The sequence below is a fragment of the Embiotoca jacksoni genome, unplaced genomic scaffold (genome assembly GCF_022577435.1).
Source record: "Embiotoca jacksoni isolate LCO1_2020_lvr unplaced genomic scaffold, fEmbJac1.0.p SCAF_26, whole genome shotgun sequence".
Taxonomy (NCBI): Eukaryota; Metazoa; Chordata; class Actinopteri; family Embiotocidae; genus Embiotoca; species Embiotoca jacksoni.
Genome location: NW_027185377.1, coordinates 4,990,483 through 5,016,160, shown reverse-complemented (window position 1 = coordinate 5,016,160; position 25,678 = coordinate 4,990,483). Strand labels below are relative to the sequence as shown.

General features: G+C 42.3%; 2 protein-coding genes and 1 long non-coding RNA gene across 8 annotated transcripts in view; 1 reads left to right on the top strand and 2 right to left on the bottom strand.

Annotated features, from left to right (window-relative positions):
* The window catches only part of qki2 (QKI, KH domain containing, RNA binding 2), a 17,637-nt gene extending 3,263 nt beyond the window's left edge, over nt 1-14,374 (bottom strand). Inside the window, exons 1-8 of one of the 6 annotated variants that reach the window (XM_069160234.1) lie at nt 13,792-14,374; nt 11,016-11,164; nt 9,644-9,760; nt 5,646-5,789; nt 4,250-4,337; nt 3,754-4,035; nt 2,309-2,332; nt 1,544-1,621 (exon numbers count right to left, since the gene is read on the bottom strand). In XM_069160234.1, the coding sequence (XP_069016335.1) occupies nt 1,544-1,621; nt 2,309-2,332; nt 3,754-4,035; nt 4,250-4,337; nt 5,646-5,789; nt 9,644-9,760; nt 11,016-11,164; nt 13,792-13,933 (1,024 nt within the window). In that variant the 5' untranslated portion in view covers nt 13,934-14,374. Of the gene's footprint in view, nt 1-280; nt 2,333-3,753; nt 4,036-4,249; nt 4,338-5,645; nt 5,790-9,643; nt 9,761-11,015; nt 11,165-13,791 lie in introns of those variants that run through there. The other 5 variants (XM_069160236.1, XM_069160237.1, XM_069160238.1 and 2 more) reach the window with 5 other exon arrangements.
* Nucleotides 1-20,807, top strand: part of LOC138204771 (uncharacterized) — a 27,700-nt gene extending 6,893 nt beyond the window's left edge. Inside the window, exons 2-3 of the long non-coding RNA XR_011178819.1 lie at nt 17,810-17,881; nt 20,687-20,807. This is a non-coding gene — a long non-coding RNA (uncharacterized lncRNA). The remainder of the gene's footprint in view (nt 1-17,809; nt 17,882-20,686) is intronic.
* Nucleotides 20,395-25,678, bottom strand: prph2a (peripherin 2a (retinal degeneration, slow)). The gene is made up of 3 exons (XM_069160244.1): nt 25,098-25,678; nt 23,112-23,358; nt 20,395-20,923 (listed from the first exon to the last, which is right to left on the bottom strand). The coding sequence occupies exons 1-3, from the start codon at nt 25,676-25,678 to the stop codon at nt 20,723-20,725; spliced, it is 1,029 nt and encodes a 342-aa protein (XP_069016345.1). The 3' UTR covers nt 20,395-20,722.

Below are 25,678 nucleotides of genomic sequence, written 5' to 3'. Positions count from 1 at the left end.
CAAAGAAAAGTGTCTGGGCCTCAGAAAGACTTTCACTTCCTGACAAGTAGAGCTATTGTTTAGCAGCAGGCATAAGATCTTGGCGATTAACAGCTGTGATTAACTGATTATTGATTATGGTTTGATCCGTTTGCTATGAAGTATTAGAAGAGCGCCTAAGAACTACAGTAAGCAAAGAGACATCGTAAGAGACAGCGATGAGAGGTTAAGAGATGGTGATTTTAGAGGGACTTTAGAAACAATTTAACAATAGACAGACTAACTACAAGAATTTAGAGGCTTTGGTTTTCTTTAGAGATTTTTTTTCAATAGTCATCTTTATTGCCTTTTAGTGTTTTTTTGTCCATTGTGTACAACAAGAGCACCACCGCTCACACACACATATATTGTAGCTAGCTAGTCCATTTCTATTGCATAAAACAGTCACGAGGCCTGTGAATCGAGAAGGTCACCTCATCTTAAATACACAGAGCAAAACACTGCCTTCATTGCCACCTTTGCGGTGGCTAAAACAGTAGTAGCTACACACTTTGAATAAAGTTTACATGGAGACACTTCATCTATAAAAAGCATACCATAAAAACAAAAATAAAAATTTACAAACTAAAAAAAAACAAAACAAAAAAAAAAAAACTACAAGAATTTCCAAGCGATCTTGTTCCATAAGCTTCATATAAGCACTTAAATCCTTAAAATCCCTATATACAAATTTATTTTGCAGCTAAATACATGGTAACAGCACCACTCTGGCTAGGAAATAAAGGAAAGATGTAAACAGCCCCAATGATAAAGTCCAGTGGGCGACTGATAAGACCACAAACAACAGTATTTCATACAAAAGAGCTTGTAACACAGACTTCAGTAGTTACCACACGCTGTGTTTTAGTAGTAAAATCCAAAGATCATAATGAATTGAATGACCTTCAGAAAGAGACAATCACTGTTACTTTAAGTGTCACTTAGGTAGTGGGCATAACACAGGATTTAATTAATAATTAAAAAAAAAAAACATCTGTGGAAGTCTAGTGGAATGAAGTTGGGTATAAATAAAACTTCCCACAGTATTCGTAGGGTCAGAAAAAGTAGTACTGAAGAGATAAACAACAACAAAAAGTTTCTGAGCGAGGACTCCAAATCCGGAGTCACGAGGACCCGAGTCACATGAACGGAGCGATCCATTCTAATTGAGAGGGTCCCGGCCCGCCGGCCGTCCAGTTTAAGTTAACAGGCGGGCAAAGATAACCGCGGCAGCTGTCAGCCCTAACATGGTTCCTCCCTGTCTGCTTACTTATTTCACTTCCACTGCAACAAATACTGTTTCACATTTTACACTGAAGCTGCTTCAGCGTGTGACCTTTCCGCCCGATCCAGTTATTTCTCTTTTTTTTTTTTTCTTTTTTTTTTTTTTTAGGCATGCCGTATTACAGACACATGTAAACTGAAATTGGTCCATTGGTCTGCATGCACACACGCTAACACACACACGCACACGCACGCACACACACGTACACATACACATAAAGTGGCTGGTGAGCTAACTAACCTCTGTCTGTGGTCACTACCCTTTGGTAAGGATGGATTCTCTTGTCGTGGCGTCGTACCTTAGTGGTCATGGCACCTGCTAGCAGCCATTGACATCGCCAAAACAGAACACAGAAGGTTACTCATCAGAAAGACATCAGACAGTCCACCCATGGCACCAACATCAGTGAAACCAGGAATTTACAAAGTGTTCAAGGCTGAGGGTGAAAAGAAGTAAAAAAAAAAGAAGAAAAAAAAAAAAAAAAAAAAGAAATCTCGCCTCTAAGAGACGGAATTTGTGTTGCTTTGTGGTCTTCTGTTCTCTCAAGAAAATATTAATCCAAACCACTAATTTCTCGCTAAGCTTCACTAGTAGATTCAGTATCGGCTGTAAGCAAAGTCACTCTATAGCTCTGTGATCAAAATAAGCTTTAACATAGGTTAAATCACAAACAGCAGCTCTAAAATATCTATGGGTTCACTAAAATGGGTTAAAGATTACAAGCGGAAGCTGAACTATTAAAAAAAGTTAAATAGCTGTCACACCACAACTCTAGTCTGCTAATACAAAGAGGAAATTAACAGGAATGGACACTTGACTACAGAATGACTGTCGAGGAATCTGTCATCCTAAAGTATAAGCAAACCTTGGGTGTTTGCTCTGTGGGACAAGTATGTAGGGGGGGAGGGGGAGGAGGGGGGAGGGGGGGGGGGGTCTCTGCAAGCCAGTCCGTGTGTGTGCTAGGAAGGGTTGCTATCGCTTAGCCTTTGGTTGGGAAAGCCATACCTGCAAAAACACAGGAAGAAGGGACTGTTAGCCCAGCAATGAGCTTCAGCATGCTTAATTGGATATTGAGGATGTATTACAAGAGCTGGATATGGCAGCCAATTTGTCCCAGAAGCGAACTGGGCGGGACCGCGGCAGCAGCAACAACAACAACAACAACAAAAAAAAACGTCCTTTGAACCAGAAACTAATAAAGTAAATCTGATTTTGATTTCGCTGTTTAAGTGCTTAAAAGGATCTGTTGATTTTTAAAAAAAAATTTTTTTAAATCTAATATGTGGAGAAATCTCTCCGTTTTGTTCGGACGATGACTGTAGATACACTGAACAGTAGAAAGTTAAACTTCTCTATCAAGTCTTTCAGATTCTGCCTCATCGTGTTCGATTTTAATGTGGTAAATGAATTCTTATTCGACTGCGTTACGCCGCCACTGTGGTCGGGTCTCTACTTGGAGAAGAGGATAATACATAAAAGGGATTTAAATCCAGAGACGGGCAGTTTCCCGTGTGTTGCTTTGAGTCGGAATCAGACGAGACGATATTTCTTTCACGATGAAAGTAACTTATGTCCGATTAAGCGCAAGTTTATAGGTCGGCGGAGAGGAGGGCCAAGAAGTTGTCGATCATGTTTATCTGCCTTGTGAGCTAACAGTCAGTAATGAATGAATGAATTGGACCGGGTCCCGGTTTGGGTTTGGTTCTCAAACTTGGCAGCTCCGGGTCCGGTTCAGTCACTTTACTGTGCGTTCAGACAGAATGTGACGTAAGTAGATGCAGATTTTTTTTTTCCCAGTGAATGAAAGAAAAGCCACGTCAAGTTCAAATTGTTTCGGCTTGAGCAAAAAAAGAGTGAGCTTTAATTAATCTGCTGTTTAAACGTGCTGAGATGAAAGGCAAACAAGAGAAGGATATTTTGAAGTTTATGCCGGGGATCTGAGTCCAGTCAGACGCTGAGCTGAGCACAAACCCATTGACCCGATCGGCGCGTCCTTCGCGAGCTAGTTTACAGCTAAACTTCTGTACAGTCGGCGGGTTGGTTTTAAACTCAGACTGTGAAGCATTTAAAACAACTCGAGCTGAAAATTTGCTTTGTTTTCTGTCTGAACAAATTCTATAGATGCATGTACATGCCAGGTTCAGGATTTGGCCCGGGCCGGTGCAGAACTTTACCATCGCCCAAAAAAGGAAGTCCCCAATAATCTCCCATTGCACAGTTAGACTTGAATGTCAACTATGAGTCTTTAGTATTTTAGTTTTCTTCAGATCAACGTACGTGTAGAAAAGTTTTTTTTTTTGTGTGCTTGATGTGCTTTCTCGAAATCTTGTGTGACGAGTGGGCAGGATAATATTTTTTAACGCGTGCGCTTTCATTGGTCTCCAGTATCCAGTTCTCATAATACATCCATTGACCATGTATGAGAGTGATAAACTTCTGGTTTTATGTACCTAATACTCCAGTCGAGTCAATCGGGTATTCCAATATGGAGGGCGTGAGTGTGTAGGGATACTCGTAGGGCGTGTAGATGATTCCGGATTCGGGCCCTTGCTGCACCAGCGCCGGATGCGGATTGCCTCCCGGCACGAGGGCGGAGCTCTGGATCTGACGAATCAGAGGCATGAGGGTAGGCGTGGAGACGGGGGCGGGGTTGCGCAGGCTGGGAGGCAGGACGGGCGTCGGGCCCGTGATGATCCGAGGCGCCTGAGGGTTGCCTAGCGGGAAGGCGGTGGCTGTACAGTACACAAACATACAATAATGCGAGTGTGCCCACGCCCACACGCGAGCGCACATACAATAGACAGGGAAGAAGAGGAGAGGACAAACAGTCTATTTAACAGAAGAAACGGAGGCATTGTTCATATATACAGTGGAGTCCTGTACCGAGACCCCTCCTTTGTCACCCACCAACCCTCCTCCACATGTTAACTATGATGTCATCCTTACGCGTCTTGACATTGGCGTCTCTGTAGGTCCCGTTGAGAATGGCCAGCTCCATCAACTGCATTTTCTTCAGGTTGTCTTCCCCCTCAGCCTACACGGGCACACGAAGCAGAGCAGCAACAATCAGCTCACTTAGCCACCGCTGTCGCCCCGCCATTTCACAAATGAATGCACGATTGTGATTCGGTAAATGTCACGGTATGCTAAAAGTAACGTGGACTCATTTAAAAAAAAAAAAAAAAAAAAAAAAATCTGATGTATTCTGCTGGCACTCTTAGAAAATTCAAACGTGTGTGTGTGTGTGTAAAGAAGTTGACCAGACCTCGGACAGAGCCGCCACACCAGACATATTCAGTGTCAAACACGCTAGCTTCTTAGCTCCGGTTACAGCTTGGTGAAAAGCTTGACTGATTTACATTAGGAGAGGAAGGTCAGCTGGGTTAAACTAACACAAATCATCATCAACTTTACCCTTCAAACACACGCGCACGCACACACACACACACACACACACACGCACGCACGAACATAGATTAACAGGTGTTCAGCTCCTGGCAGCTCACGGACACTTTTTTACATCCTTCAATGCTGAGAATTGGCCCGTAGCGCGCCGTGATTAAACGGGAAGTGATTGCTGCAATAGACACCCCCCTGCTGGTCCTTTCAGCCCATTTCTATTGTTGCAAATAATGCAGCGATGGAGACGGAAGGAGCCTTGTGATTTAAAAAATATGTGCTTTTGTGCACGTGTGTGTGTGTGTGTGTGTGTATACTCGTGTTTGGATGCTTACGTTTGTGCCCTATGATTTGTCATCATGTTTGACCACCTTTATGAAGGTATGTGTGCCTGCGGGGATGGGAGGGGAGGGGTGGAGGGGGCGGGGGGGGGGGGTGCGCTAGGTGGGCTGGAGAATGTAAGAAATGTTGAGGAGTGCAATCAAAATGTTCTCTTGTGTGGACAAAAAAAAAAAAAAAAAAAAAAACGGGGAGAAAAAAGAATACTGTAGCCAGTAGTTGGGAATGAAGTGAGTTGTGAACGAGTGAAAGGAGTGATGGAGTGGGGAGAACGAGTGAACAGACCCTCCATTCATTCCCTCAGCCTTTCAAACAACCCGGGGTTACCATAGAAACTCCTTTATGCGTGTTCCCTAATTACCCTAACCCCTTACACATACTCTCTCATACACACAGAGACACACACACACACACACACAAAACACACACAAAAAAAGACACAAACACACACACACTTTTTTTTTTTTTGGGGGGGGGGGCTGACAATCCCCTTCCCCCTTCCATGCATACCAACACCGTGAACTCTCATCCATTCACACAGTTTTTCCACCAGTCCAGTGCGTGATATCTATATCTATATCTGTATATCGTGACTCGTACTCACAGCGGGCACCAGAAGTTTCTTGACCTCGTTGATGGCCCTCTGGAGTTTGATCTTGGCCCGGTTGTGTGTGTCCTCCACTGTGATCAGGACGTGGAGGTCCTCGCTGAGGTGCTCCCAGTTGGGCTTCCCTCGGTTCATCTCCTCCTGGAACACACAAACATTTTTTAAAAAGCTCAGTTTGAATGCGCCACACAAGCTCGGCCCATCACCGCAGAGAGGGGGAACAGGATTTTCTCCTCGTTTGGCTCAGCTTTTGGATCGCCATCAAACTCCACACAAGGCTCAAGGTCGTCCAATACGGCTTCAGAGGCGTATCGAACTCATGAAACAACCATGTTGTTCTTCCGCGGTTACACAAGAATGCTGTTGCATTTTCCTGAAGGCTCTGTGATTCTTTCCATAACATCTTCCCAAATCTCCGTTCACTGTATCGCTGCCCTTCACCTTACCTAGTCCTTGCTCGCTCCCTTTCACACTTCATCGAAACTAGTGCTGAAATAAGGAGTCATATAATTCATTTATATTCAAACGTGAATTGGTTCATTAATGGCCAAAAAAAAAAATTTGTTTAGTATGTCATTATCAAGTATAAATACTGACAGTGTTGCAAATTGTGTTTGCTGTCCACATAGTTACTCATGTGATGGTCAGTTTAGGACAAAGTTGAAATTACAGATAATTTTAATACTTTTTAGTTTTTTTCAAGTTCATCAGATTAATCAAACAAGTTGAAGAATGATTTGGAAACAAGTAAGAAGTATTATTTGTCATGAGGGACTCTGAGGAAGTCTGCCAGTGCTTCGGGCTGTCAGTCGAGCACTTTAGTCGAGACCGAAGTATTTCTGCAAACTCATTTGAAATGGTTTGTAATTACATTTTGTTTCAGTGTTCATGATTCTCAGAACTTTTTTTTTTTTTTTCCACCGGTTTTTGTCGATTGACATTTTTGCTTCAGAGTCAAAAGTTTTCAACAACATGAGGGTTGGAAATTGTCCCTGACATGTATGTTTCCCCCCGCGGGCACCTACATCGACTCAAAATGACCAACCTCGGCAGAACTTTGCGTTTTGTGCTGAGTAGGAAAGTGTTAGCATCCCGACGTGCTGAAGGGAGATGGCGATCATGATACCTGCGAGGCATCAGCACGTTCGCACGGCCTCTGTTGACATTAGCTTGAAGCACAGCTGTGCAGGAAGGAGCTGTGCGCATTGTTTGCAGAGATACGCATAAATAGACAGATAGTCCACTCGTATCTGTAGGCTAAATCTACAGTCCGGGAGATGCTCAGCGCCTAGGAAGAGTGGAAACGAGCTCCTCCTGAGGAACAACAACCTCTAAAGCGCTCAAATTCACACGTCATAGCTCGTCTGTTTTATCGGTATAAAAACCTGACATGTTAAAATGGTGAAGTGTGGTTTTATCTGAGGATTATGCGAAGGACTAATTCTTGACTTTTGACAGTGGCTTCATAGCCAGTCCAGCTGTTTCCCCAATTTGCAGTCTTTTCATGTGAAGCTAAGCGAACTCTCTTTAGTATAGTTTTATATTTATCACACAGACAGAAAAGCTGCATCCCTGTAACTCCCAACAAGGATGTGAATACGCCTATTTCCCCCGGAGCTCTTTCTTTAAGTACAGCTAGTAACGACGTTTTGTACCATCAACAACTAGATCTTTAAAAATGTGAATAGATTCATCTGTAATTAAAAGTAACTGTTGGTTGCAGCCCCAGTTTAAGAAAAAAAAAAAAAAAGAAAGAAATTATGAATCCTTCTGTCTCGGTGTGACGTCCTGACGGATCGTATCCTCTGTGGCTGTTTTGTCAAGTGAGATGTATCATTCTGAAGAACACTAAAAGTCAACATCTTTCTCTCTTCTCCCCCAGTTGCCTCCCACTGTGTCTCTGTTTTCCTTCCTCTCTGTCTCAGTGTGTTTCTGTGAACGTCTCTCTCTCTCTCTCTGAGGGGCGTGCAGGGTAGGGAATGTTCTGGAGAGAGAGGTGGAGGGAGGGAGGGAGGGAGGGGGGGGGGTGGAGGGGAGGAATGCTGGACTTGCTCCACCTGCCGTTTGGAAAGCTGGAGCCGACTCCGTCCAACAAGCAGACACCAGGGGAGAGGAAGGGAGGACAGATGGACCGAACACCAGGACAGGAAAGAAACACTGAGCACCAAAAACTCATTGTGAGAGAAGGACGGAGAGACTCGATAGATAAGTACGTGGATATGGAGTCTGAAGAGTGAACGCTTCATGCTAAATGTCTGTGGTTTGTACTAAATATTCAGTTTACAATCACGGCCAACATTAAAAAAAAAGAAAAAAAAAAAAAAAAAAAAGCATAAAAATCTCACTTAAGAAGCTTGAAACAGTAAATGTGTTCGTTACAAAAAGGACTGCTCAGTTGTAGCCGCTGATTATTTTTCCATCAATTGCCGAATGATTGATTAGTTGCAGCTCCACTCTCAAGTGTAGGCTGACAGAGCTCTTGTACATTAGTAAACCTCAGCCTGTTACTTGCGATGCACTCCGTAAAGAGGTGTTTTTTTTAGCGTCTGAGGGATTTTGCAATGTTTTTGCAGGTGTCTAAAAATCACATGTACTCTACATGACTGTCGAATATTTTCCAAAGCAAGTCGAAGCTGTTTTAAAATCTCCGGATCTTTCTCAGCTCGCTTCCTTCATGTCCTCTTAAACGCATCTCAACATTATGATTTTATTTATCTCTGTCAGTTTAGTCTTTGCTGTGAGCAATAGTGCATCTAAAACCGAGATCGATTTTAAATACAAAAAAATTTAACTTTGATAATAATGACCCATCTCAGCCAAAGTTTCTGGAAATTGATTTTCCGACTATTCTAAGATGAATGAAAACCAGCGACGGCCTTCAGCCTGCTATTACCAGACCCAGCTTCACTGTGTGAGTGTATGGGTGTGGCCACTCTCCATTGAGGATGGTTTCCAGTCACCCTACGGGGTGTAGACCTCGGCTTAACTGTGAAACTATTGGAGCAGCCTTAACCAATCTGCATTGACCACTGTATACCGTCTGTGGTGCGACGAAAACTCTTTTCACCGCCATTTTTGGAACTGCTTTGTCATCGTACTTAGCCATCCTGAGCGAACTGCTCGGCGAACCTTCATGCGAACAGGGTTGCCAGACTATAATAATAAACTTTATTTGTATAGCGCTTTTCTAAACTTCAGTTACAAAGTGCTTCACATAAAATAAGCCATTAAAATGAAACAACACACCAAAGACTGAGCAATAGTCGGGCGGAGCCCGACTTGTGTCTGATAGGTAGTTTTGCTTAGTTTAAGACTAGAAACAGGGGAAACAGCAAGCCTCCCTTTGTCTTAAGGTAACAAAATCAGCAGCTTTAAAGCTTATTTATTTAATTTGTACAAAAACAAAGTGCATGGAGAACACGGGGTGGATTTTGGTTCCATGTAAGGCGTTTCCCCTTGTTTACAGTCTTTATTTCAAGCTGAGCTCATCGGCTGCATATAACTCTGTCAGCTAGAAAACAATGAGCGTATTTCCCTAAATATCAAAATAATCCTTTTGAAATAAATGTGATGTAAACATGCAAAAAACAGACCGAGGGTTTTCCCTCCCGTTGCAAAGCTGAGGTGCAGCATCCAAGCCACGCCGAAGCTGAATCTTTGTGGAGTGCATCCACCCTAAATGACTTTTTCCCATCTTTTGTTTTGGCTTTTTAGGGTGTTGTTTGTATGTTTCCGCAACAGCTTTTCCAACGTTTTGGAAAATCTTTAATACAGATGTGGTTATAATAATGGCCAAATGAATTGAAGAACTTAAAATTTGCCTCGGGGAGGACATCCAAAACCCCCACCAAAGAGGTGCATCTACTCTTTCCACAAACTTTGGAGAAAACGCCGATTAAAACCTGATTAAAGAGTTGTATTAAAAAAAAAGAGCCATGAAAAGTTAAAAGCACGTATCGTCTGTGGTATCGTGTGTGTTTTCTTAGCGCGTTTACCTTTTTCTTGTCTCTCATGGAGCCCTTTCCTCGCACCATGATCTTGCAGCCGGTCTCTGCCTCCAGTTGTTTGGCCGTCAGTCCGCGAGGGCCCAGGATCCTGCCGACAAAGTTGAACTACACAAAAGAGCAAAAATACACAGATTAAAAAAAACCAACAAAAACAGACAAAACAAGCCTGCAGGAAGACATCAGAGGTCCAACCTGTGTTTTGACAAAGTGTGTGTATTTGTATGAGGTCCGAGTGAGTGCGCCTTTGAAGTTTGTGCATCTGCGATGTGTTTGTGTTACCAGGAGAGACAGAAATAGCTCATTATATGGGTGCTGGCGGGTGCTGGTGGCTGACAGGACAGCGCCGTTCTCTTAACCTTATCTGTCACTAAGACTGAGTGATTAACTAGACAGCTGCCCCTCTGTGTGTGTGTGTGTGCGCGCGTGTGTGTGCGTGTGTGTGTGCGTGTGTGTGTGTGCGCGCGTGTGTCTGCCACTATTTCTCTGTCTTTCTGTGCTACTCTCATAACAATTGTCCAGCCTCTTCCCTCCTTGACTCCCCCACTAAAATCTCTCGGAGTTCGCCCTCGTGTTGACTTCAGTAACCTTTGCGACACATTTCGACCTCTAGGACGACCTTCAACTCTCACCACCGCGCTCAAACCGAGATAGAGGAACTGCTCTCTAAATTTAACCTTAATGTCAACCGTTTTCCAATGTCCTCCTGTGGGTATGTGTGTGTGTGCGTGTCCTGTTAGTGTCCTGTCATGTGAGTGAGGACAGCTTGTCATTGTATTTGGTGATTGGCGAGCTGATGCATGGAGAAAAAAAATCATGTGAGCCGCTCAATCTGGATCAACGCAACTCATATTGAAGTGCTTAGCTGTACTTGGCGTGAGCGGGGAGGTGCTGGATGGCAGTCTCTTCACTGCAGCGCACTTGTCTTTATATTTGTGGAAATAAACCTAATCCACCTTTTTAAGCTCCTATAAATATTTATGGTGTAAATCCAGGGCGGAGATTTGTGTCAGTGCGGGAATTTATGTCAAAAATATTTCCCCTTAGTGTAAATAAAACTTACATTAAAACTAAATCTTCAAATGGTACTGCAAATATTTCATTCTTATCCTATTGGAGACACCGGCCTCGGGTTGTTATTGATCTATTTTCAGTCCACATGACATCACTGGGTGTGAGCAAAGATGATCTCAGAATGAAATCGGCCTTTAGATGAAATGTAAAGCAACAATGCCCCTGAGATTAAGAGCCACGCAGACTTTTTCTGGCAGCCTTTCCGTAACTAAGAAGAGATAAAGCGGCGACAGCGTAAAGTAAACAGACAGTCCTGAAAAGGTCAAAGGTCACTGATTTGTCCACTCACGTCGGGGTACTCTTTGACCGGCACGTAGAGCTTCTCCTGCAGCTGAGCCACGGGGCCGATGGCTTCGGGAAGCTCCTCCATGTCCCGGCCGTTGAACATGCCGCCGTTCAGTGTGTCGTTGTACATGTCTTTGCGTACCCGGCCGATTTCTTCGGAGACAGGGGCAGAAATAGAGAGTTAAGTCGAGTACATTGAACTCTGTGCGGGGGGGGGGGGCAAGTTTCACATTTCCTCAGACTGTCCGTTTCTTAGGACCGATGACTCACTCTCACCAGAATTAAAGGAAGCTCTGAGTGCGACAGATAGGCCGAGGGACAGAGACAGAGAGAGACAGCCAGACAGACAGATAGACGGGGCACACGCATTCTGCACCACAATGTAGAATCTAACTGCTGAATGTTTTGCAATCAGGCCTCCTCTATTACTGATGACCTCTCCCCGCCGTCCCCTCCCATTTCTTTCTGTTTAACACACACACACACACACACACACACACACACACACACACACACACACACACACACACACCGTTCTCACTCTGTAAATATCACGAGAGAAAAACATACATGTTTGTGGGGGTCACAGCGACCTACTCTCACCAGCAGAAGTTCTAGTGCGGCACAGTTGTTTACCAACCACACAGAAAAGGCACTGAAGCACTCACAGCGTAAGGTTTATTTTCTCCATTATTGGTTTGTCAAACAGTTGTAACAAACATTTCCCCAGAGTTCCCGCTGACGCCTGGAAATGTCTTATTTTGTCCGACTATCAGAGCAAGATTCAGATAAAAACGGGAAAAAACAGTACAAGACGCAGCCAGAAATGTAGCTTTTCAAATTACTTAAATAATAAATCACTTTTCAAACTAGCTTCCAAAAAATGTCCTGAATTGTTGTATCTCCTAGAAAGCATTAAAAGATACAGAACTTCAAAATATGTTTACCAGGCGCAAATCACCGACGTCCACTTTCCCTTTTGAATTACAAAACTAAATAATCAACAGATTTTTAGCATTAAGATCAACTTCTAAAAAGGTCAAATTTGTGTCTGAAGTTTGTTGCAGAACCACCATTATAAATGAGACTGTGTTTGTCTGCCTCTGTGTTTGTTTAGGGTTGTCTCAATGACCAACACTAGCCTCTGATGCCTTTGTAATGACACACTAGCACAGTAATAACCGACTACTGCACCAGACAAACACATAAGCAACCACCCCACACACACGCACACGCACGCACGCACACACACACACACGCACGCACTCACACACACACACAGCCCTGGTTTGAACTCGCACACACACACACACACACACACACACACACACATGCACACACGGTAGAATAACTGCCCTGAGGCACAAATATCATCTGACCTAAGCAGGCTGACAGGCATGTCTCCCTGCTCTGAGAGTGATAAGTCCGACCATAATAACTACAGTAGGACGCTATAATTACAGCCGCTGCTGCAGTGACAACCACGATCCTCTAATAACCTATTCTGACCTGTTGCAGACCAAAAGTGACTGCGCGCAAACAAATCTGCACAGACAAGCTTTTGTCACACCAGCTGGAGGAAAATGGGAAGTGAAAGAAGAACAAGAGAGAAGTCGAAGGAGAAAAAGATAAAGGGGGGTCGGGGGGGGGGAGCAGGTCTTATCCTAACACTTCAACCTGTCAAAGGTTTTTATATATAGACCGGACAAGAGTGCAATGTTTCAACAAACATGAAGCCTGACAATACCCTGCACCAACTTTTTTGTTGTTGTTGTTTTTTTGTCCAGGATGAAAATGGGCATGGCGTATCCCTTTTTTAACACTAACCATGGGTGTCACTTTATCACGTGTGCAGGGCCGAATATGCTCAGCTGTCAGTCCCCGACATGAGTACGACTACGAGAGATGTGAAGTTGACCTATTTGTCGGGCCGAGGGGGGAAATCGTCTGGTATGAGACCCAAACCTTGCTGCGTCATGAGACCTGTCAGGGGGGCACAAAGTGAGGACCTGGGAGATCCTGATGAGCCACAACAGAAGCACCAACAGGCCTCAGTAGCTCGTAGCGACTGTAGGAGCATGACATTGAAACAAGGGGACACAAGTGGCCTTTAACAAATAAGAAATTGTGCCTCTTTACAAGGCTGTGATGTCTGTGTTCGTCTTGTGCTTGCAGAAATGCTGGTATATCAACAAGTGAGGTGCACTTGATGAGTTGTACAGGCAGACTCTAGAGGGGCTGTAAGCAGCTTCAAGTCAAATTTTTTCTTTTTACACAGTGACATGCTCTCGTTCCTGCTCAGGGATGGGCTGCAGCATTCACATAAGCCTGCGCATTAGGTCACTGGGAAAGACTAACAACTGTCTGTTTGTTCCCATCACCAACTGCCCCTGTGTGAGGAGAAACAGAGAGAGAGAGAGCTCATCTGGTGCTCTCAACACATTTAAATGACTAAAACCAATTTTCACACTTGGGTTTGTGAGATTTTTTTCCAAGAATAAGGATTTACAGCCAGATCTCTGTGAATGATCCGGGTGAAAAGTAGTCTAAATACATGCAAGTGGGATAGTTTATCACTTAAGTTTTGGGGGGATTAGGACTGCTGTCATGTTTCCAAGGAGCCAGTGAGGAATTCCTCCGGTTATAATGGCTTTTCAATAAAGTCAGTACTTTTTAATGAACCATCAAACTCAACGAGAAAAGATTGACTCATTCCCTCTGTAGTGAGACAAGTGGTTAGTAATGGAGGGAGCTCAAAGCGCAGACAGAAGCCGGGTTACCTTCATCCAGCAGCCGCTCCAGATGCGTAAAGATGCCGCTGAAGTTGGGCAGGGAGCTCATCACCTTCCTGTCGTTCATCAGCTGCATTAGATAGTCCGGGTTGGACTTGGGTCTCTCCTTCACCTCTGTCTCCCCAACCATGGCTTTTGATTCAATAATAAAGTGACCTAGCTGCTTAAAAAAAATAAAAATAAAAAAAAAACTTTTGAAAAAGACACACACACACACGCCCCGAAAAGCGATGCGAGGATCCCTGGGGACTCCACCGGCCGCGACCCGCTGACCGCTTCTCTCTCCGCTCCGGTTTAATCGACTGTCCTTTCGGTTAAGGTTCGTCTGTGAGTCCCTCTCTTCTTCCAAACGGTTCCCCCCTCTGCCCGACTCTCTCCAGAGTTTGAAAAAAAGTTCCTTTAAGGGGAGAGTTTGGCTCTTGTCTGACACTTTTAACGGACTCCGCGCACTTCTTCAGCGACTATAAGTCTACAATCAGCTCGTCTCCTCCGCCCCGGCTGCTCCGCTTGTGTCCGCCCGGTGTGTCGGTATTCTGCAGCGGGGATCGACTCCCTATCATATGATTACAGTATAGCGGCAGCACGAGTGGGCTGTCGGGGTCGCGCAGCGCGTCGCCGCTATATCAGAAGGGAGGAGGTGTCGGAGGAAGCTCGTGCCCGTGCCCTCAGCAGCCCCTTAGTGCCCCCGCCCGGCCCCTCTTCCTCCCTCACGCTCACGCACGCGCACACACACACACCGTATAACAATATAACAGCTCTACATAGGTATGTACACCTGTTCTGCAACAGTCACTGTCCATCACTCGTCTTGTGAAGTGTGTGTGTGTGTGTGTGTGTGTGTGTGTGTGTGTGTGTGTGCGCGCGCGCACACGTGCCCTCCAGAACTGCACTTTTGATGTACTTGTACTCAGTGTGATTGTATATTTTTCGACTTTTACTCACCGACGGAGGCAAACATTTGTACCTTTTACTCCACTACTTGTATCTACAGCTATACAATTACAATGGCATATAATTATATAATTTATCGTGGTGGATGAGATCAAACTAATGTGCAAGGTCCTGCATTATTTAAATAATACAAAGAGGCATCAAGTTGTACTTAAAATGTCAAAAGTAAAGTACTGCTTCTGCTAAAAAAAAAAAAAAACATAGTGACTCAATTGTGATTATCCTCATTGTTACTAAATTATGCATCACTATGTAAGGATCATTTTATCATTAAAGTGGAGATAGATTTTACTACTTTAAATGTCTTTTCTAGTTGTGATAATTAATGGTTTGGGAAAGATTTACATATTATACATGTACATTATACATATTTTGACATTTCTCATATCTTTTATTTTATTCAGAAATAGCTGTCTTCAACGAAATCCTCCTAAAACATCTGAAACATCGCATGGTGTTGCTTTTTTGTTGTTGGAGGAAATCACAAGCTAAAAGCATTAAAAAAAACAACATGCAGGTTTAACATAACATGAATAATTTTCTGTTGGTTGACTAATTGATTAATTCTTTCAGCTTTTATGCATGTATGCATATGTGATGCGTTGTAATAGAATTAACCAGACAAAAGTGTTAAAAAGAAAATAAAAGAACCTCTTGCGTGTTAATGTACCAAATGATGATTGATGTTACACCAACAGGGGCAATTCAAGTGTTCACACACTTGCAGACTTTTGCCAAGGATCCTGAAATAATACGACGGTGTGTCGGGTGCATCTGTTCTCTCTGGGTGGCTGTTGCCACTTGGGCAAGAGAAATGTTATTGCTGGGGGAACAGATAGGTGCGAAGGTCTAAACTTAACTTGCCGTAAATCTCACACACACACACACACACACACACACACACACACACACACACACACAGGCGAGACAATATGTGTGCCTATGCATGCCTTGACTTGAGCCTTTTGTCAGTCGCTGCTGGCCTCCCACCTGGTTTCTCCCCTCTGTCCACTGTTATAGACAAAGTGGTGTTTTTCTTTTTTTGTCTTGTAGGACTAAACGTATGTTTGAAGCGCTCTCTCTCTCTGTGTGTGTGTGTGTGTGTGTGTGTGTGTGTGTGTGTGTGTGTGTGTGTGTGTGTGTGTGTGTGATGTGTGATGTGTGTGTCAGAGCAGCAGGAATTGTAACGGGGCAGCAGTGTTGGTAATGGCTGGTCAGCTGGTATGGCGAGTATTCAGGGCGGGGGCAGTGCATTGTCCTCTCATAGCTCCAACAATGCCCCTCTGAGCAGGCCACACATCTACCAGTCACGGGCCTCTCTCTCTCCCTCTCTACCTCTGTCTCTGCTTTTCTTTCTGTCTGCCATATTTATTCAGCCCATAGTGGAGTGTAAAGTGAGATGTGATAGCAGCGTCCCTGACCTTTGGCTCAAACCTCAAGGTCAGCCGGTTAATATTAGAACACGTGTCACTCACGGCGTCACTGCACAGGCATCACACCTTGGATGCTCATTATTGGTTTGAATAATTAATAAACAGCCCAAATGTTGCATATATTCATTAGTGCTGTTCTTTTATGCATAATTTATATTTACGCTGCATCAGTTTATCAGTGATATTCTGGATGCATTGCTTTTTTTTTTTTTTTTTTTTTTTTTTTTTTTTATTACACTCATCCTTATGTATGATCTACTGCAAAAGTTTATTTTGATATTCAAAAATTTGTTCAGTTTCAATAATCGATTCATTTAAGCTATCAATGAAGCAACAATTTCTCTATTCAGTGGGTCCAGTTATGATTTAGTCAGTTTTATATGATTGTAAACTGAATATTCTGAGTTTGGATTATTGGTTGGACCATACAAGTAATCTGAATATGTCACTTATGTCACAATTAGTTGATTATTCAATCAACAAAAAACTAATCGTCAGCTATTTATATTACTGATTAATTGTTAAAGTAATTTTTAAAGCCAAAAAGTAATCTGTGGTTTCATCTTCTCTTATGTGAAGATTTGTTTGTTTCTTTTTGCTGTTTTCTAGTACTGCAAACAGTGTTTTGGCTGCACAATAGAAGCCATGCAAAGATGGTATTATGATTCTTTAAATCAACATTTATAGACCAAACAATCAATTAAGCAAGAAAGACATTGCTAGAGAAAATGTTAGTCTGTTGCAGTCCTTTTTCACTGCTATCTGACAGTCTGTATGATTATTAAAAGATCGGTCAACATATTAATAAACAATGGAACTTGTTATTATCTACAGTCCTTATGTTACTAAAAGGTTTTTTTTTTACCATTTAAAATTTACACTAGGTAAGATTTCACAGGCTGTGGCCATGTCGAGTAATATTTCTTCATTTATTTGGATGAGACCTTGCTAAATTAAAGGATTTAACACAGACATGCATAATTATGTTTTGCATGATTTTAATAAACAAACAACTAAAGCAACTGTTCTTTAATTTAATTTATTAAACAATTAATCAGAGAAGTAATCACGAGATGAGTTGATTATGAAAGAAACTTTTAATTCCAGCCTTATTTATTTTGTTTTCTCCCAAATGTCTGGAGCGATGAATGTGTTTTTCAAAGAGGGGTCAAATGGATAAAAAGAGACTTACTTGTGTTTTTACATCACTGCATTTAAATAAACGTGTTTGCAGTTGTTTCATACATTATGTTTGAACAATTAATCCACTTTCTTCCCTTTTAAGTTTTTAACAGAGAAGACCATTATCATTAATGGAAAGGACACCCCCTTGTGGGTGTTTGATGTAACTGAAGCTGTAATTCAAACAACAAGCCAACACATTTTTCACAGAGGAAGTCTGAAGTCAAAATAAATCACATCTGAAGAGACGAACTGTAAAAGTGGGCTGTAAGCAATAAACAAAACAGTTGGAGAGTTTGTGAAATCCCAGATTAGACAGTCAGAACCGAAAGTGAATCGGCTGGAAAACTAACGACATGTAAGATTGCTGTTGGAGGTCTTTCATGAATCATGTCCACACACAGTCTGCGTCTGATTTTGTTTCTGTTTGTTGCCTGCAGTCACCAACAGAGAGCAGCATAATCCTGAGGACACGCAGGATGCTGTCAGCACATTATTTGGTTCCAAAGGAAGTGAGTAAATACTGAGAACAATATTAAATGTAATTTGAACAGTCACATATTTTAGACTTAATGTCGACACATGTATTACTGTTGAGTCAAAATAGTGCTGACATGGAGGCTGTTTTGTGATGATATATGAGCTGAGACAAGTGGCTGCCTTAAGGAACTATGTAGCCACACTGCATGGGAAGTTAAATTTACTCGAGTACTACTTAAGTACAACTTCCAAGTACTTCTTCTTTAAAACGTTTAATTTCTTGTCCACCAATCTGTTTATCACACATAATACATTGTTGTAGAGTAAACAACCCAACAGTATACAGAGATGCAAAAATGATCTCTACTACTGTAGTCTAGTGTACTGTTTCTACATCAATAACAATGTTTCAGTAATATGGTAATAGGTGTTACATAAATAGGGACCATTTTCCATGGGTTAAACTTTGAATGCAGGACTTTGACTTGTAATTGAGAACTTTTACTGTGTTTTAATGCTATGTTTACTTCATTAAATGGTTTGAATACAGACTCAAAGTGTCAGGAGACCAGCAGTGGAAAGAACTGCAAACAATTAGTCAAATACTGTGTTTAAGTAGCTTTATATTACAAGATACTTTTACTTGAAGTATTTTTCTTTTTTTAATAAAAATAAAATAAAAACCATAAATACTAAACTAACCAGTGTATAAAATATTGAGTACAAAGTGACAATTAGCTCTGTCTTAATCAGCTACAACAATAAAAGGCGTCAGTAATAATAATCACATGATATTAAACTGATATGAGCCTTTTTGTTGCATAATGAGTACTTTTAATTTATACTTTCCTACTTTTGCTTTTAAAATGCAGCACTCTCTCTTGCAGTGGTGTGCTTTCACCTGGTGGTACTATTATTTCGTGAGTAAAGGATCTGAATTTTCCTTCCACCACTGTTTGTGCATATCTCCTATCATTTTGTTGGTGGCAAATCTCCAAATCAGGGCTTTATCTTACTTTCATGTTGCTCTGAGCTTCACTTTCTCCTGTTTGTCTCTGACTTCGAGTGTCTCCCTGTCCATGACGTGCAGCAGGACATCACCTGCTCACCTGGTGGAGGGGCTCATGCTAATCTAAAGCCGATTACGCTTCTTATCTACTCAGCACCGGTTGTGTGCTTTGGTCCAACAAAAATACCGGGCAGAGTTGGCCTCTTTACCGTTCCTGCTGACTCTTGACAGCTCCCCCCCATCTGCTCTAACTAAGCCATATTGGCTTTGATATCATGGCTCCTCATTCCTCATGGCTGGGCGCTGCAAAATATGTGGATCTTCAGTTCAGATGCCCATGTTATTAATGGATTGTGTTTCAAGCTGATGGATAAACAGTACCTCTCTGGTTATTATTTATCAATATGTGGAAGGATCACAGGATTTGTTACGGGCATCCTCTGAAGTCAGAGCTCCTTCTGGACAGAAGGACGGAAACTCCAGAATACACTTTACGAAGAAAACATGCCCATTATATTTTTTGTGAAGGCATCTGGTGTGTAAGCCCCCCAACACACACTTGTCCTTACATTTGACATGTGAAGAGTCATCCCATGTCCATGTGAAAGCAGTAATGCCTTAATTGCTCTTATCCTATTGACTTAATCAGGAACCTTGCGGCATAGCATGCTTCGCGTCTTGATCTCCAGTCTGCACAACTCAAGGTCGAGGAAACACAACATCAGCGTTTTACTGTTGGATCACATTTCTAAAATCCTTTATTCATGTACACAAACAGCATAATCTGTTTCTACACAGAAGTCCAAAAAAAAAAAATCCATTTGGAAAAAAAGAAGGTTTACATGGATTTAAATAAAAGATTTAGCTTAATTACTTTTAAAAAATGTGTGGTTTTTTTTTCATAATTTCTACACGATGTACAAAGACCCAGTTGTTACAATATACATATATATGTGTCAATAAGTGGATACAGAAAGCACAGGGGAAATGTCAGAGGATCTGAGATTATAGTACAGGGGTCAGGAGCTAAGATTTAGCTGCCGATTTCAGTCGTCCTCCACAGTTTTGGAGTTGCCTCATGCTTCTATCCGGGGCGAACCTGCTGATTCCCATTCCTCACTCTTCAACCATGTGCTGCAACATTCATGCCTAAATCACGCTGATTCCTTCAATTCTGAATTTGTACTCCATTTCGGGATTTAATCCAGTCTTCAGAGGTGAACCAGAATACAAAAACACCTGAGTGCAGGGTTTGTTTTGTTTGCTTTGTCTACATAGGCCTACTGTAACAGCTACCAGCCATAACATTATTGAAATGTCAGCAAAAATATAACTCTGTGTTTACTGGACTGTAAATATCCTCCATCTGCACCTTTGGCCTCCATGACAGGGGGGGGCTGCATAGCAACCACTATCCCTGCCAACCTATGTGACAACAATACAAAGGAAACATTTAATGATCGTGAAAATGATCAATTCATTTCACTTTTATACTTGAGTTATAATTTTGAACTCTTTTGTGAGAAAGCAGCCAAATCCAAATCCAAAGAGTATTGGAGACCAGAACCTCTTTAAAAAAAACGTGCTGTGAAGCATAGCTTCAATTTGAGATGAATTAATTTGGTTGGGGAAAAACCAAAATTAAAAATCATTACTCATCCTACTCATTATTTCTCTATGTATGAATATACAATGTTATTTATTCAAGGAGTCCAGTTGTAATGAGTCCATTTAAAAGGAGTTCATAACCAAATATGTGAGCAGTTGTTAACTACAATATAAATGTTGGTAAAAAAAATCTCACACTACCCCTTTTTCTCCTCGTCAGGTGGGAGAGGTGTCAGTTTTTGCAGGTGGGGTTAGCTCAGCTCGCAACCGCTGCCTCACCCCCTTCCTCCACCTTGCTTCCTTTGCCCACGGACTTCATTTTGTCCATGATGTCGGTGAACGTCTCCTTGACTGTCTTCTCCAGGATCCATCCCTCGCTCTCGCTCTCTGGGTCCTCCGGGTTAACCAGGGTGGACAGGGAGCTGTCTACGTACTGCAGGCCGATAGTGACGGCAATCTGCAGGGGACGGGAGGGACACATATCAGGTGAACATGCCCTGTGTCACTTTATCAACTTCTGGAGTCTTTGTTTGTAACATGCCACATAAAAAGAAAAGAAAAGAGCTCAATGAACATGCTTAGCTTTAAACAGGAACACAGTGGTGGAACAATAACATTAAAAAAAAGGCACTCACCGTGTTAAAATGTATTAAATACTATCAAGAATAACATTTGTTATCATTATTATAAGTGAAGGAAGTTTCAAATCAGAGCTGCAACAATTAAATAATTAATTTGTCATTCAACTTGAATTTTAATCAGCGATAATTTTGTAGATTATTGCAAACATCTTTCCTTAAATACTACAAACTGTAACATTTAACCTTTCTCTATACTACAATTAAAACATTCATATATCATTTACATGTCATACAGAAATCATACAGTTTATGTCCAGTTTGCGGCTTCATCTTTCATTTCAGAAAGTTGAGTATCTTTGGGTTTTACACTCTTTAGTTGCAGCCTTATTTTAAATATCCTTCAATAGTTTAGAAATAATTTTTATAATTATATTTTATACTGCACTTAACACAAAGGGATTGTGATAAAGTAGACAGACAAATGTAATGTGTTCAACACTGTCTGAAAGTGTGAAATTCAAATATGTTGTGTATCACTGGGTATGAGTTATCTACAGTAATCTACAGCCAGGTTTACCCGCTCACTCAAAATGTTAAGAAATCAGAATCGATATGTCGGCGCAGAAGATCGAGTTTGTCCTTGTTACCTCCCGTAGATTAACCCAATACTCATTATCTGTGTCACCATGGCGACGTTTGCATAACTGTTCTTAAATCTGTGAGTCCTGTGATCAGCTTCCACGTTTCGCCCTTCGTATGCTGGTTTTCTGGGAAAGATATGTTGAGTATTGTCTCGTTGAGGTGACACAGGAACTCAGACGATTAACAGTTATCGCTGACGTGGGTTGACCTTTTACCACGTTTGTCTGTTTTGAGCTGTAACAAGAAGATAATTCGGCCCGTAGAAACAACAACAGGTGTGGACAAGTGTAGTCTGAAGAGATAGTTGAAGGGAGGACAGGTAACATGTGTCTGCCACAGGATTACCATTCGGGTAGAGAGAAGCAGGTGAGACGCCGAGGGTAAGCTGCATGCCCGTACATGCCAAAAGGTGATGAATATTTAGGTAAAGAGGATCGAGTCGTTGTGGGAAGGAGATGCAGTAAGTGTATATTGCTGATGGCGGGGGTGGAGCGTGGCGAGGAGGAATGAAGAAAAACGCCAACTGGGTCCAAAATTTGCATGTTTATACACAAGACTTCTTACTGTCGGGCTAATCGACTGACTTCAGAACCTTTTGCTGTGTCCCCTGTGGGTCTTTTGGAAAATAGATGAATATTTTACGCACATGGCCATCTCACTTACTGTATGTGTTACTTATCGTCACTTAATTTGGAGGTTTGACCCTCAGTGTTGTCTCGTTTATCTGCTGAAGGTGAAACTCCCTCAATCGTTGGCTGAAATCTGAGTTTAAGTTTGGATTCTTGTTTTGAGTTAGTGATATCCCCACTAGTTTTGAGCAATCCTCAACTTACACAAGAGCGATGTGGAAACTTTACACCTTAACCCACTGAGAATCTAGTTTTCTTGATACAAATATTTGCATATCTATACATTTCCAAAAGTTCCTCTATGGATGACGAGTGAGGCACAGGGGCTGGTGTGGAAGTTACCCAGACATGCATTTGCCAAACCGACCAGTTTGTTCCAATGTAAAAACAAGAAATGCTGCTTGTAAACACTTCAGATACATCATAAATCTCCCCTGTGTCAAATGGAGTGGGCCCATTGTTGCCTCTTGTGATCATTTGGGTTTAAAAAAAAAAAAAAAAAAAAAAAGGCACTACAACTGACACTTTTACCAACTCTCAAGTAATATTGTTTGTTTTCTGCCTTCAGGAGACATTAATGAGCCCATACTGTTTGTAGCATGACAATAAGATAAAGAAGATGCTGTACTATAAAACTTAACCAAGCAAGCAACATAAACATCACCCACTCACAAGGCGAAATGAGTGGGTGTAGGTATTCTACTAAGCCTAAACCAGGTGGAGTAAACTGTCTGTTCCATCTAAACCATTTGAAGTGAGGTGAAACAGTATCATATCTGTGTGATCAACTGACCTCCAACATGGTGACCAGCACCACCAGCGATCCGATGGTGTTCATCAGGCCTCCATAGTAGGATAGCAGGGCGTTGCGGCAGCCACGCCGCCACACGTTGAGCTCCTCGGTGTAGTGGTCGTAGCTGTAGTGGGCCGAGTTGTTGGTCATCTGCCCTTGGATGCAGGGCCTTGGGGAGGTGGGGTTGCAGCAGCTGAACGGGACTCCATCCATCAGATACTGGCCATCCACGTTGCTCCCAATGCGGCTATGAGGAAGAACCAAAGTGTCAAGTGCCATTATATGATTGGTTGGAGGTGAAGGTGGGATGAGATTAATGGTCAGGAGCTGGTCGTTCTAAATTTGTAGTATGTTTGGGCTAAAATTACACAAGGTATAATTAGAAAGTTTATGTTAGACTTCCAGGAATAACCATAACGTGAGGTTTTATTTTATCTTCTTGTGACAATACAATCTTTTGAGGCCCCAGTAAGTGGTGAGTAAGTCGTATTTTACAGTATTATGCAATCCAATAAAATCAATTTTATCCAACACAACCCCACACATTCTTACCTCAACAATTCACAACATTTAATCAACACCTTTCTGAGGCTACAGCATAAATTAAGCACTAAAATCTTCACAAAACTGGCGAGAACAATCGATGTACAGTCATCATTCAATTAAAACTCATCATCTCATCTTCCCGCTTGTTTCACAAACTCCAGAAAATCCTAACTGATTATGATTATTGCACATGTAGCACATATTCAGTCTTGTAGGTTTAAACAACTGCAAGTAGCAGGAAAACAACAACCTAAATGTGTAGATTTGGGTCAGTGCCCAATCTGAGGAGCAGATCTTAACTGTGATTGATAGTTGTAGGTCAATGGAAAGACAAGTGTGATTGGATCACAAAGAACTGCTAGAGTCAGCCATGAACCACGGATAACATCACCTGATGAAACCCCAAAATAATGCCCCAGATAACACTTTGTCCTAAAAATACTGGATAGATTAACAAAGATCGTGATACCAATCAAGTCATTATTGATTAGAAAGCCGGTATTCATGGTGATACTTCGGGATATTCGAGCGAGAGTTTGTAAGCCAGTGAGTATTGTTTAGCATTTTGGTAATGAGACTATCACTCTTTGTTTATGTTGATGTTAAAATCCCTGGAGACAAACAGTTTTACTTGGCAGTGTTGTTCCTGTAGTGCTGCCAGCTCTTCTGCTGATAGGACAGGACACTGCTTCTTGAAGGACATGGCGCTGTAATCCTGAAGATTAAACACTAAATACGTTCCAGCACTCAAAACTGTCTTTTTCGCAAAAAGTTTAGTGCTACTTGTTGCACAAAATCACTGCAGACACAAACATGTTGACACAAAGAGGCCACATACTGGAACAATATATTCCTAATCCTGCTTCTGCCCTTTTGACTGTATCTATTTCTGCACCTATTCACCAAAGCCCCTGTTCCTTTATCCATGAAACTGCCTAGTAAACTCTTTTGCCCACCCAGACCCCAATGCATCCACCTCTATCCTACCTGTGGCTGTCTCCATTTCTGTGGTGGTAATCCTGAGTGGATGAAAGTAAATAACACACCTGCTCTGACCTTCTTTCACCTCCAATCCACTTATACTGGACTCTAACTTTACATTACATTTCATTTAGCTGACGCTTTTATCCACAGCGACTTACAACACCGATGGTACACCTTCGGGAGCAACTTAAGGTTCAGTGTCTTGCTCAAGGACACCTAGGCATGTGGACGGGAGGAGCTGGGGATTGAATCACCAACCTTCCTATTAGTGTGCAACCCACTCTACCGTCTGAGCCACAGCCTCCCTTTAGATCAACTGCTCCTGAAGGACCCCACCTAAGCAGCCTCCAGCTTGGTGCACTCGGGTTCAAAGGCAATCCAAAATTAGCTGTTTTACTGTCACGTCAATTCTGAAGTTTATCGTGAGAGATTTAGCTTTTAATCTTTGCCACTTACTCTTTGACTTCCTTCGAGCTGAAGTCCAGGTAGCGGTTACTAACCCACTGAATCTCAAACCAATCTCTGTAGTTGTCGTTTCCGCAGCAACGAAACTCTATCTGCATCAAGTCCAGGGTCCTCTTCATGTAGCAGCGACCCGGTGTGTCCGTGTCCTTGTAGTACTTCATGCCGTTCCTCAGCCCCTCAGCCAGGGTGAACTGCAGAGGGATCCTCATCAAGAAGCACAACACGGCCGTGACGAGCAGCAGGGAGTTGAACACCACGCAGAACACCAAGAAATGCTTCAAAATGGGCTTCCACTTTGCAAATTTGGTAGGGTCCAGTGAGTCGTAGCAGACCTTGCCCCCCAAGGCGTTAATGCTGCAGGCTATTAGGCCCATAAATATAAGCAGGTTGGGCAAGAAGTGGCTCTCGTTGTTGTCCATAAGTTCTGAGCGCTTTCGCAGCTCGATCTTGAAGAACAGGCCCATGCTGAAGATCAGCACGCCGGCCATTACAGCAAACCAGTACATGAACCAGACTGACTGAGCGAGCTTCACTCGCTTTTTCAGATCAAACTTGACCAACATCAAAGCCAT

What these genes read in the sequence shown, in the direction of transcription:
- prph2a (XM_069160244.1), bottom strand. Translation starts at nt 25,678, where the DNA reads ATGGCTTTGATGTTGGTCAAGTTTGATCTGAAAAAGCGAGTGAAGCTC. An exon ending in AGCTCGAAGGAAGTCAAAGA is followed by an intron (nt 23,359 to 25,097) that starts GTAAGTGGCAAA and finishes TCTTCCTCATAG; the next exon opens with CCGCATTGGGAGCAACGTGG. An exon ending in TGCTGGTCACCATGTTGGAG is followed by an intron (nt 20,924 to 23,111) that starts GTCAGTTGATCA and finishes CGTCCCCTGCAG; the next exon opens with ATTGCCGTCACTATCGGCCT.